This window comes from Diadema setosum, chromosome 14 (assembly GCF_964275005.1).
Source record: "Diadema setosum chromosome 14, eeDiaSeto1, whole genome shotgun sequence".
NCBI lineage: Eukaryota > Metazoa > Echinodermata > Echinoidea > Diadematoida > Diadematidae > Diadema > Diadema setosum.
Window position 1 is genome coordinate 10,595,159 of NC_092698.1, and position 13,464 is coordinate 10,608,622.

General features: G+C 37.7%; 1 protein-coding gene across 1 annotated transcript in view; it reads left to right on the forward strand.

Annotated features, from left to right (window-relative positions):
- The window catches only part of LOC140238023 (ubiquitin carboxyl-terminal hydrolase 8-like), a 32,137-nt gene extending 22,315 nt beyond the window's left edge, over nt 1-9,822 (forward strand). The window contains exons 13-19 of the mRNA XM_072317950.1: nt 108-238; nt 956-1,172; nt 2,073-2,309; nt 3,197-3,339; nt 3,795-3,955; nt 5,319-5,407; nt 6,316-9,822. Of these exons, the coding sequence (XP_072174051.1) occupies nt 108-238; nt 956-1,172; nt 2,073-2,309; nt 3,197-3,339; nt 3,795-3,955; nt 5,319-5,407; nt 6,316-6,369 (1,032 nt within the window). The 3' untranslated portion in view covers nt 6,370-9,822. The remainder of the gene's footprint in view (nt 1-107; nt 239-955; nt 1,173-2,072; nt 2,310-3,196; nt 3,340-3,794; nt 3,956-5,318; nt 5,408-6,315) is intronic.
- Nucleotides 9,823-13,464: the final 3,642 nt, after the last annotated feature.

Below are 13,464 nucleotides of genomic sequence, written 5' to 3' on the forward strand. Positions count from 1 at the left end.
GTTTTAACAGCTCAGTGTTGTAACTCTTACTAATATGAGCATTGCATATCTGCGGCTACAATATTGCATTTATAATACTGTTGGCTTTCTGTGTTTCTCAACTGCAGGGACGTGCTTTGACTGGTCTGCGTAACCTTGGCAACACATGCTTTATGAACTCTGTGATTCAGTGTCTGAGTAACACTACACCGCTGGCAAAATACTTCATCATGGACGGCTACCTGCCTCACATTAACAGGTTAGTCTTCATCAAGGCAGCCTGTGACAAGTGCTGTAACTATTGCCTAATTGAGTAGATTGAATGGATAGAGTGACTGAAGATGTATTATAATTTCAAGAAAGTAAAAAGCATTTGTTTTAAAGCAGTGAGAATTATCCAGGGTTGATTTACTTTTAGTGGTGACTTTCCAAGGGTTTGGGAAAAAATGCCTTGGATTTCATTTGACTGTGAAAACAGCAATAACCAAGCAAATGACAGCTACCGCAAAAGGGGACACGAACAACCAAGTGATGCAAAATAATTTGTGTGTTTGTCTTTGTGTGTGGTTCTGGAAAAATTACATTTATTGAAAGGGGATTGATCTGGTGCTTAAAGAAAATTTATTGTTCATTGATATATGAAGTTGATGGCGTACAGTTGATCAAAAGTTTCTCCCTGCATCTACTGTCATGAATATAAAATTTGCAGTCATCCTCAAATGTGTGCAACAGCTCTTGTGTTTGAAATTGTTGCATTCCTTTCTAATGATTACATAAAACTGTGTTATTAACTAATGTATTTAAACAATAATACATTATGTAAAAAATGATAGAATATGCTCAATATATTAAAAAAAAAGGTCACATAAAGAAAACTTGAGTTTTGGTTTCAGTCAAAAATTGTAGAAATTATCCTGCCTACAAAAAACATGCAGTGATTTGCTGAATTACATGACTGTTTTTACTTCTGTTACAGGAAGAACCCTCTAGGCCGTGGTGGAGAAGTGGCGGAGGAATTTGCCATTGTGGTAAAGGCAATCTGGTCCGGTCAGTATCGGTCAGTGGCAACTAGAGATCTGAGGGACACAGTGACCAAGTACGTTCCCGAATTCCGCAAGCACATTGGCCACCATCATGACTCCCAGGAATTTCTGCTCTTTCTACTTGACGGACTACATGAAGACCTTAATCAGGTTTGATACAAACAACCATTCCATGGCCAAATCATCATCAATCCATGAAAAAAAAAAAAGAAAAAAAATCAAATGCTCCTTATGCTTGATTCATATCAAATACAGGCTACCCCCGTTTCAATGAAGTCCGTGGGACTGGCAGTTCTTTTGTTATTTCAAAATTTTGTTATAACTGAAGGTAATTTTGCACCAAAGACTAATCATCATCTTAAATAACTCAATTCGGCAAATCCTTGGAAATGCTGAAAGTCTAATTGCCATTTTAACGTTAGATTTGTCAGACTGTAAAAGCCTTTTACACTAGCATATATTTGAATACAGCATCCTCTTTTATTAGCTACTCAGAATGGATGTGAGACCGTGTTTAGATTCTTAGATCATGAGTATTTTGGAACTTTGGACACAATATGTGAGATACTTATGGATGATATCCAGATGGAATGTCATTTATGCCAGTGTGCTGCACTTGGGCCAATCCTTGGTGTGGTAATGATAAATGATACTTGTGCGAATTCGCCAGGATAGGCATTGATTGAGTATAGGCAGCAGGGAGTTCAAGTTTGTAGCGCAAATTTCTATGCTTTTTTTTGTTGTTGTAAATCCTTCTCTTTAGACTATGTATGTAAGATAAGGATGTGTAGCGATGAAATATGGATAGTTTGGCATGAGAAATTATGTCTGCGATTTTCATTGCAGTCTATGTGTGTGTGTGTGTGTGTTTGTGTTTGCAGTATGCGTCGCTGTCTTTGTGAGTCCAGATTTACCTATGGAACCAGTCTGAATGAATGGAATATAAAACTCTCTTTCCTCTCCATCTCTTTCTCTCTTCTGTTTATATATCTCAATCTTTTTTCTCAATATCTCCTTATCTCTACCCCCCCCCCCCATCCTCCAAACTAGGTGACAAAGCGGGAGTATGTGAAGGAGGAGGACTTCAGCAAGTATCCGGACGAGAAAGCGGCCAGATTGTCGTGGGAGAACCATGAGAGGCTGAACCGCTCCATCATCGTCTCTCTCTTCCAGGGCCAGTTCAAGTCCACCGTCGAGTGCTTGTCCTGCCACAACAAGTCTGTCAAGTTTGAGGCCTTCATGTACCTCTCCCTCCCCATACCCTCCAATAGCAAGTGTACACTCAACGTAAGTGGGTTTCCTTTTTCTTTCATTTTACCTTTTGATTTGCTGTTGTCTTCTGTACTGCCTGATGAAATCAGATTGAGACTGATATCCTCATGGAGGGTTTTAGCTACCAACCTCGTTTCAAATGCAAATAGGTTTGGTGGGATTTTGAATTGAGAGGTACTCTCATGTGAGGATGCCACTTTGTGACTGCAAGCCACAAAACTATCAAAGAGTAAGCAGTAGTAATTTGCTACATGGTCTGTGGGCTTGTGTGTGTTGCAGAATAGTCTCAAATCCTTTGAACGTGATGCATGCACAATGCTTTTCAAGGCTGGCCAAATCCCTGCAGTGAAGGCCATTTCTATTTCTCAGTTTCAGAGTTGTGACACATTGTAGAGAAGAGCATTACATTATATTGTCTTTGAAGTAAGAAGATACTTTTTTCAACTTTTTTGGTAGGTGTGTGGAAGAGGATCATATTTGTATTGTCATGTAAATCAGCATACTGGTATTACTGGATGAGATTGGGTTACGTAGCTTTGGACTTCAACAAATTCAAGAATGTGCCTGTACTCATTGAGAAGAAATGCTCATATGTTTTTGTATTGTCACATTGATGTTGCATTGACTTTTACATTACAAATTGTTTTGTAAATTGCTCATTCATTTGAAGTGGCTATAACTTCAATGACGACCATGTGTCTGTTTTGTTCTTATTCTAGGTTTCTTGGCGTGTCTGTAGTTTTCATTTGCATGTTAATCGTGCTAAGATTACAAGAGTATTCACAGCCTGACGTATCTTCAAATGACTTCACTCAGTATTACTTCCAAATATCTGCGTAACATCACCGTAAGACCTGTTCTATGAGTACTAAGAAGAAAGTGCCCCATTCTTTCTCTCACAGGACTGCCTAGTGAGATTCTCCCAGCCAGAGAAGCTGTCTGGAGACAATGCCACTCACTGCTCTCACTGCAAGACCAACCGCAACTCCAAGAAGACCATCCTGATATGGAGACTTCCCAAATTACTTCTCATCCATCTCAAGCGGTAATATGGCCAGTTCCTTGGATGAACTGCTGTGCATGTGGTATATGTTAAGGTGTTTTTATTTCCGTCAATTTCGCAAGTTGACTGATATGTAAAATTATAGAATCAACAAAAATGTTGCCCCTTGTAACACTAATGAGCTGTACATATATATATATTGTCTCCAAAGGTAGGAAATTACTAATTTTCCTCTGAGAGGAGTAATACTAATTTTAATGAGAACTTACTGTATAAAATGTCTTTCGAGTTTTTCAGATGGCGTCAGGCATTTTCCCCATCCCATTAAATTTGTCAAACTTTGGTTCGCTTTGTATGCGTTACATCTTTTATCTGATTATGTTTTAAATATCTGTTGCTTTACTTATTGTCACCATAATTATTCTCCCCCTCCCCTCAAAAAAGTGAAATCAAATACTAAAAGAATGATTCTCTTTCCTCCATTTACTCTGCATCAGGTTCTACTATGAGGGTATGTGGCGTCAAAAGCTCCAGACTTATGTGGACTTCCCCATTGCAGAGTTTAACTTGGATAAGTTTGTGATTGGTCCAGAGAGGCGTGGCACCTATCAGCTCTACGGAGTCTCAAACCACACAGGCACGCTGGATGGGGGCCACTGTAAGTGGGGCTTGCTTCATCAGAGAATTCAGTCTTGCCATATTGTGCTTAGAATGCTGCATAGTTCCCCATGTTGTTGTATAGTGGAAATATAGCTGTACATCAAATTCCTGGTCTTAAAGGGATGGTACAATTTTGGTTTAGTTGGGGCTTCAGGTTTCCAACATTTTTTTATCATGATTTTTTGTTTTTAGATAATGGGAAACCTCTTTTGAAATATGAAAGAGCATGTAATTATAAGAGGAATTCAAATTTTAGTGATGAAAATTGGCTGTGAATTCGCTGAGATAAAAGATGGGACCCACCTCTTATTAGGATAGCTTTGTTTTACTTTGTTTTTGGATATCTCAGCCATTACAAAGCCAATTTTCATCAAACAAACTTTGAATTCCTCTTAGAATTGTATGCTTTGTAACATTTCATAAAGTGGTTTCTAAGTATCTCACAAAAAGTTAAAAGCTGAATCCTCACCTCAACCAATACTATACCATCCATTTGATGTTAATGGGGTTGAAGTGCTCATTTCTTGCTGTCTTATTAATATACAAATGATGCACAGGATAGAGTGTGTTAGTGAAGGTGCGGCGCGCTCGAGAGTATTGACAATGGTGCGACATGGGTAGTCCTGTTGGATCAATCTTCATTCACTGCCCATTGAGGTACCTTGGAGAAAACTGAATGGTGCCCGTCAGCAAATATGTGCATCAAAGTGTATGCTTATCGGTAACAGTCGACTCTATTCAAGATTCTTTGTCTGGGTGTGGTCTTATTGCAGAGATCAGTGATAAAGCTGGACACTTTTCGTTAATGGGATTCTGGAATATATCCAAGCTTGGCTAGCCTTCCAACTCCATGGATTCCCACAGTACCGGCTCTATAAATGCCTCATCGTTCTTCTCATGCAATCATATTGTGTAGTGCTCTTTCTTTCTGTTTTTAAATATTCTCTTCAGTTCCTGCATTGTATGATTCATATCATTTATTCTTTATGAGGATATATAGATTATTCAGTTTCATGAAATTCTTCCGTCGAGGTGTTTTCATTGCAACTGATTGATAAATTGCCCTACATCGATGTAAATCAGCACTGAATTGATCAGTGTTTTAGTAGTAGCCATGATAAAAAAAAATCATGGGCGTACTTACTCAAGCAGGATTCGAACCTACGACCTCCTGATCTTCGGACAGGCGTCATCTCCACTAAACCACCAAGCTTTCGCCCGACAGCAAGTGTTGGTTCTAATCCTTGTAGCATGCAGCGGGTACTGCGCAGTTATTCGATGTAGGGCAATTTGTCAATCAGATATATAAATTGCTAGCAAAAGGGAGTAAATACATTTATATTTTTGCTTGGTCTTTTCAGATACAGCCTGCTGTCAGAATGCTGTCAACAAACGGTGGTACAAATATGATGATCACGAGGTGTATGATGCTTCACAGAGTGCTGTCAAGGTCAGTCATTTAAATGTTTTTCACTTGCTATCAGATGAGGGAACTACTCCCATGAAAAACTGAAGAGTAATTTATGCATCGTTTGAAAAATTTAGATACCAACACAACTGGATTACGGTTAGGAAATCAATACACACTGTTGTGTCAAATTGCTTCACAAAGAAAGATAATCAAGTGATTTGGAATGTCTCGGATAATTGTTTATTTGACCATTTCACTAGTAGCTTGTTATTTTTTTTTTTCAAAAAAAAATGAAAAAAAAATGTGTGTCTTCCAAAGATTTTAGTAGCAGCAACAATATTTTCATTTCATTTTTTTTCATTTCAATTTATTTTTATATTTCTCACATATATCACAATAAAGTATATAAATACAAAAATTATACAAAACATAAATTAGATGAGACTTCATCAGAATGTACAAAAGTTTGTTTTGGTATAAGCACAGGTGTGGGAGTTGGGCAAGCCCCCCTCCCACAACCTCCTCCTGCTTGGTCGCTCCGCTCCCTCGCTTTGGTTCTCAAAACATTTTCAGTGTTTTTTTCTAACATCAGTTTTCATAACTGATGTATGCCTTTGACCCCCCCCCCCCCCCCCAAAAAAAAAAAAAGAAAAAAGAAAGAAAGAAAGAAAAAAATGAAGGTCAAAGGTTTGCTTAACTTGGGCCATATTTCTTTTCCTATCCATAACGAAACATAACCAGAATGAAAGAAATTACAGAAGGAATGGAAGTATTGTTTTCTTTGAAAGCACATTAAAGGTCATTCCCCAAGGTCAGGGTTCAATGAATGTAATGTGCTTGTAATGGGGTGGCATGCATATGGCAGTAAAAAAAAAAATGTGCTCATTTTAGTGCGATGTTTGTTTGCTCTCATGTTTCAATTAACATTTTTTTGTTTGTGTTTACAGAGCTCTGCAGCGTACATCCTGTTCTACACGTCCTTCAACCTCACTCCTCCCTAACCAGCTCCGTAACCAGCTCTCTAACCAGCTCCTGAGATGGGCAAAGAATCCCCTGGCTGTAGGCCGTAGTTCTCCATCATTTCTTTCCAGACATGCCTGCAAGAACGAGGAGGAATCTAGCAGCTTCTGTGGATCAGCCATCGAACTTGTCTTTTCTTGATAGCAAGCAAGCTTGTGGCATGCCTGTATATGCTGGCCGAAAAATCATATGACGAAAGGGAACTGTCACCCATCAAGCTCGCTCTTCTCTGATCATTTTTTCACACCAAGGGAATCAGCTGTTGTCATTCATCAAACCTGATGCTTCTTAGGCTAGTTTCTTATTTTTGCTGAGGAATCCAAAAGAGAAGATGTACTCGGTCAAAAACCAGTCTTCTCCTTGACTTGTATTCATTGTAGCAAGAGACAAATAGGCAGTCATTCGGTGAACTGTATCAGTCCTAAGCCTCGAAAATGTTAAATAAAAAGATAGGTTTCTGCAGATGTAGAAATATCTGCGAGCAGTCTCCAGGGTTATTGACAATTAAGATGGACCAGAAAGCTAGATATTTTAATAGTACTGTTACACTGCAACTTTTACAGTTTAAACTTCAGGGTATGATACATCAATTTTGAAACATGCTGTTAAGAGAATGGACCAGAAACCATAGCTTGGAATGATGATTCATCTCGTTGCATTGCTTATTTTCTGCATGATTTCAGTGGCGCATTGGTGGTGCATTGTGAATGCCATCAGATGATGGCTATCACATATAACGAACATGGTTATGACGAAATTCCGTTTGCAGCAAAGTAAAAATTCAGGCAACAACATTATCCGCTCTGTCTTTTGTCGTTTGTTTCTTTGGTTTTAACGAGATTTCGATGTGATGAAAGAAAACTGCCAGTCTCGAGGACCTATATCACGAGTTCACTGTAAAGGAGTTTCGTTGTAACTGTGTGTGCACTGTAATGGGAGTACACTGTAGTGAGATACCTGATATATAACAAGGTCATTTTGCAGGTCATATTCCTTTTATATTATTGTGTTTTTATCCCGGATATAATGAGATACCCAATATATTAGGAAATTACAATAGCCTCTCAACTGCTTGTTATAAGGGGGTTCACTTTTTCAGATGAAGGTGCACACTGAAAAGTCAGGGTTTTTTTTTTTTTTCATTCTAACACTGCAAGTTATATATTTCAGTGGCTTACCATGGTGATGTAGACATATTTTAGATACTCTGTGTCTTCTAGATATTGCCCCTTTCAAAATGTTGCCTATGCTATGTGACACATGCAACATCACTTTACTATGACAGTTTCTGTAAGTGACGATGTTCCATAGAGTGTTATTACTGTACACTTACAATGCAGCGGTTACGATGTGTAGAAGTAGCCAAGAATTGAACCAGCTCATGTTTGTGCATTCTGCAGTGTAATTTTGTTCTCCAAATAATGCATGATTTTGATGGATACATAGGATAGTCCCCTTGTGACCTCAACCGTACCCATGATGTGTTAACAATTTAATGTTGTTCCTCAACATAATATGGCTATGCACAAGGTATAGTTTATCATTGATAATGAAGTGATATTATTTGTGAAGATATTTTCCTTTATCACTGATTTCACCGCAAACAAGGAATGCATCGTTTGAGTAGGTCCTTTTCATCCAAGAAAGAATGAACATTGTACACCAAAAACCAACAGAACTTGGAGCCTTTCACAATACAAACTTTCAGAGAGTAATAGCTGTGGAAGATATTTTGTACCTTGGTGCAAAAATACCACTGCAGCCATCTTGAATTTTGACCTCACTATATTAAAGAGTGCAGAAGATTTGAGTGCAGATGAGGCAGTATTAGATCAAACCATTTATCTCGGCTGTGGTATAACTCAGGAGGGCTAGCACTCAAGCATGGCATATAATATCAGCAATGGTTTATCCTTAAATGACAATAAGTTGCAATACTGATGTGAGCAGAATATGTGATTGTTTATATGCAGTAGATGTGAAACCAAGATACAGACGGGGTGTATACTTAACAGCAACATCTTCTTTTGCGTTTTTCCACATGAACTCGTATCTCTGAACTGTACTCGAGATGATAGTGTTTGTGATGGCTATTTGTGTTTCCTATTCTGTTTTTCATTGTTTTATGTGCATTTAAATGTGTATATTCATGATAGTTGCGATGTTTCAGAGACCTAATGCAAGACAAATCATAGAAGATTTAGTGAAGAATTATGATCAGTACTGTGAGCCGATTCCAAACTGCATTAGAAAAAAAAAATGAAATAAATTTGGAGAAGTTTGTTGGTGGAAGTGGTTGTATCAGTAGGTGTGCACTGTGTATGACCAAAAGGCACGTATATTAAAATTTTGACACATGACACTGGTACATTTATGAATTTAGTCTATTGTGGATTATCAACTAACCCAAGGCAGAGGCTTGTGAAAATAAATGAATAACTGCATGATGACTTTTTCTTTTGGGGGTTAGCTGGCTAGCCATGCATGTGAATAATACAAGATCATATCAGATATGAATATGTTGGAGTTTTTGAAACGTGTACACTTAAATAGAGAGTTGAATGATGGCATGATTTATATTTTTCAGTGATACAATGTACTTCAATATTGAGACATACATTTTTGGCCATTTGCTACTGGAAAAATGCAGCATTGGACAAAATTTGGTAGCAGCGGAATCAATTTGTATCACATTGATTAAATTTGTATGGCTGATACATGTACACCTAAATGTGTAACGTCTATCACAAGTGCATGAGCCCCTTCCCCGAATAAAATCTTTTGAAACCCTTTGTATGAAATGATCACCATTTTGTCAAACAGATATACAATTGTATGTGATATTGTTGAATGACATATGTATTCTTCAATTTCTAGCAATTTTTATTATGGTGATTTACGTAATAATGTTGAAACAAGGGAAAGGACATATCATAATCCTAGCTGTTGATTCTTGAATAATCTTTTTTTACGTTTTGAATTGCATCTAGCACTGTCCTAATATGTAAAATTAGCTGTGTAGTATGTTTCTAACGCAAAGAAACACTGGCATATTTAGAAAAAATGCAGTACAATTCACAGTGCATGTTTGGATAAATTTGTGCAAAATGTGAATATCTTAGATGAGCTAGTAAAGATTATGCATCAAGCCTGCAAAACTCACATCAGCGGAATCATGCGTCACTCAGTCATGTACAAAATGTGATTAATGTGAAGCAGCTTTTATGTGCCATTGTATTAAAAAATCGCAGAGTATCATATGAATTTGTATAAAGTTCCTGTAAATGTTCATTATACTGTATTGCACAATGCCTTCATGTTGTATAAATTTATTTGTGCACCAGTTTACATAATTATTAGAATACATGTGTAAATGATTACATACAGTATGTATACAAGAATTACTAATAAACCCAACATTTCAATATTGATAATGCAGTCACAGCTGTCCTTTAATTCAGAGAGAAAATTATTAGTAACAGCATAACACAGGACAAGGAAAATCAAACTTGCCTGTAAGAACAAGTCTCACGTGTCTTGATATGAAGTCAAAGAATAAAATGCTCAGTGTCACTGCAGACAGTATAAGGTTCTCACAAAAAAAATGTGTTCCTAACAAATGGAATTAACCATGTACAACTCGCGGGGCAATTTATACATGTATCAACAAAATGTGAAATGGATGAGATCAATACACATACGATAGATTCATGAAGATTTTTAGTGGAATCTGGCAAGTACTTGGAAAGTTACAAACAGTTGGAATGCCATTTGGTCTTCACACTCATTTCAATGTTTAAATTGGCCTCATTAACTAAATGTCAGTAAAAGTGTATTTGAGGAGTACCAAGTACTGTACAAATGTACATTGCACCCCCATTAAAACGAAAACAGTTACAGGCTGTATAACAAACCTCTTGTTACAATGAACGGAAAATTCAGATCCCCAAATTATTGTCTATATATCTTTAAGCACTTTAGTGTTTGGATATAATGAAATTTTGATGATTACAAAAGAAAACTGCTGGTCCGGGGGACTGCGTTACAATGGGAAGGCGCCTTTACCTTTGCAACTGCCACAGACTACACACAGTAACAATCATGAAAATTCCATATCATGGGTGCAAGAGGTATAACTGTAGTCCTCCAAAGCTGAGCTATCAACCCTTGGTAGGACCATCAGGACTAAAAGTAGATTTCACAAAGGAATCATCTATCCCCAACCATGTTCAAGACTTTGCAGAGACACCTTGTTTAGCAATTTTATATTGAATGCCCAAATTCATTTATAGGAAATAACCCATTTTGTCAAGTAAAATATCACACAACTCTTAAGGCTTATTACCTTTCGATAAATTCATTTGAGCAACAGATCGTACTCTGGTTTCCAAGAGATCAGGGCACCATTTCATTAAAAAAAGTTGATAGGATAACAACTCTTGCTTGAATGCCAATTGTGATGGTAATGAAAAGAATCTAGCTTCCTGATTGGCTGTTGCTATGGGTAGTTGCCATTCCAGCAAGAGTTGTTATCTTATTACATCATTTATGAAATGGGGGCCCAGAACTGTCAACTGAGTTCTACAGTCTTCATACAAACTTCATTCATTTTGTAATACATCATGTCATTAACTGTATCAGAATTAGAATACTTACAGGGTTGTTTGTGACTCTTCATCTAGTAATCAATGTGTTATTGTGCCTATCACACCCAACAACATCTTTTTCTCCATACAAAGTCAAGTCAACTTGTGTCAACAATAGAGAAAACCACTTAAGAGTATTACAAGGTAAATAGATTACTTGGGCAGGAAACCCTCCATGCACTAATGGCATCAGCACTGTGATGATACCGTTCTGTGACCCAACACTTAGTACCGTGTGGAAACCATGGAAGACATCTTCTCTTAAGTCCTTTTCATACTACTTCTCTAGCACCATTCCCCCTCCCCAAAGGAAAAAGAGAGAGAGAAAAAAAGAAGAAGAAGAAGAAGGAGTAGAAGAAGGAGAAGAAGAAGAAAGGAATGAAATGTGATACAAGAAAGCACAATGATACCAGTAAAACCCTTTGTTCCTAAATCTGATACAAGAAGATTTCATTAAAGCCAAGAAAGGCTCTTCTGGTACACATATAGCTTCTATAACATCCATGTCTATGGCACAACTCACTTGGTAATTATTTAGTGAGAAACACAAATGAGATCTCATAACTACAGTGGACTCCCATTATAACAAAGTCCTCGAAACTGGCAGTTTTCTTTCATTATATCGAAATTTTGTTATAACCGAACAAATCAACAACAAAAAACATAGAGCCGAGTATGTTGCATCCTGAATTTCTACTTCGTTGTAACCGGAATTTCGTCATAACCATGTTTGTTATAACAGGAGTGCACTGTATCAGAGGATTTCAAAGGCAACATCATAGGATTCACCACTTTACATACACCTTGCACACATTACCGACAAAGACATGAGGGATATGTCTCATGCTGAAAAACGCACAGGAGCCAGGAGGCCCTACTGCATGAAGAAGGCACATGATTTGTTCCATGGGATGCAGTAGAGTGCACTTGCTTACCTTTATCACACACGGTCGTAGAAGAGGGTGTGAAGAATTCTTTGGATTGGATTGGCAGATGCTTCTACTCACATTATGGATAGAAGAAATACAAGGATACTTTTACAGCCCGTCAATCACGGAAGCAACAAGGATGCCTTCACATTTACAGTAAAAATACATCTGTACTATTCTATATGCTCTTTATTTGACCCTTGATTTGGTGCAAAAATTAGCTAACAAGATGATTTCTCATTTGCAAGTTAGTCTAATCGTATCAACAGCCTCTATTTCAGCAAGTGTCTATTTTGGGACAAATAACTGGGAGAAAATATGCAAAGATAATAATTTTCACCAATCTTCCATGATGCTTCTTCTTTTCAGAAGAAATAATGCTCTTATTAAATGGGAAGAGTTGGCAGGTATGCATCTATGCAGCAACTTATGGGTGTCTCTTTTTAGAACAGTTTGTTATACAGTACAATGGGGAAAAGTCTACTAGGGATTATGACTTTCTTTGTACAGAGTTCACCTGTTGTAGTACAATGATGAGCTTTGTTTCCTATGGAAGAAAATAAGGGAAGCATTACAGCTAAGAGGTTTTCAGCAATGATTTATCTTCCCAGGCGGGAAGCTCATTATTTCTTGCATGGCATAAATCTCAAATATCTCACTGCTGTCCTCTACAACTTCATTTCAGCACACAATCCAGCAGTCTAATTGTCTCAGCCTCCTGTTACTTTGTAGGCCTATATGTCGTCAATAGTATTCTGAGCTGTACCGAAGGCTCTCTCACAGCTCTAGAAGCACCAAATATGTGTACATTGATCTTCTGTCAGTGTAGCTCACAGAGTCCTGCACATCTGAAACTGGACAAGGACCAGGGACCCGTTTCATAAAACTTGTCATCAGTGACAACTGCCACATATCCATGACAAAGTTGCTCTTAGCCAATCAGATGCAAGGATTTCAGTAGCTTGTCACATCTATGACAACTTGTCACTGATGACAAGTTTTATGAAACAGGCCCCAGGTACTTGACGCTGAATCGTATTAGCTTGCTGCAGACAGAGAAACACTTGCCACTTCAGGAGATTTTTTTTTTTTTTTCTGCAATCGCAATGTGGAGACATCTTTCTACATCTTCAGTTTGGCTTATCCGCTATCTGATGTGCTTTTGGAAGACACTGGTGCTCAGTCACATAATTCTCCTAAATATTTTCAAGATGGGGTAAGTATCCCTAAACTTCAAGTAATGCTTACAAACAAGCTGAACATTAAAGATTTCACATACAATTTAGTTGTAGAGTAGAACCTGTGTACATTGACCACCCATGGGAAATGAAACTGGCCGCTTTAGACAGGTGACCTCTAGAAACATGTTCCTTACATCCTTGATGATGAGACTCAATGCATTAATGTTGTTCGAGACTTAACATATTGTGCGTTATATGATTTATCAAAAATGTTTAATGAGAAAGGGCTATCATTTGAGCCCAGATTTGCTCATTAGTTT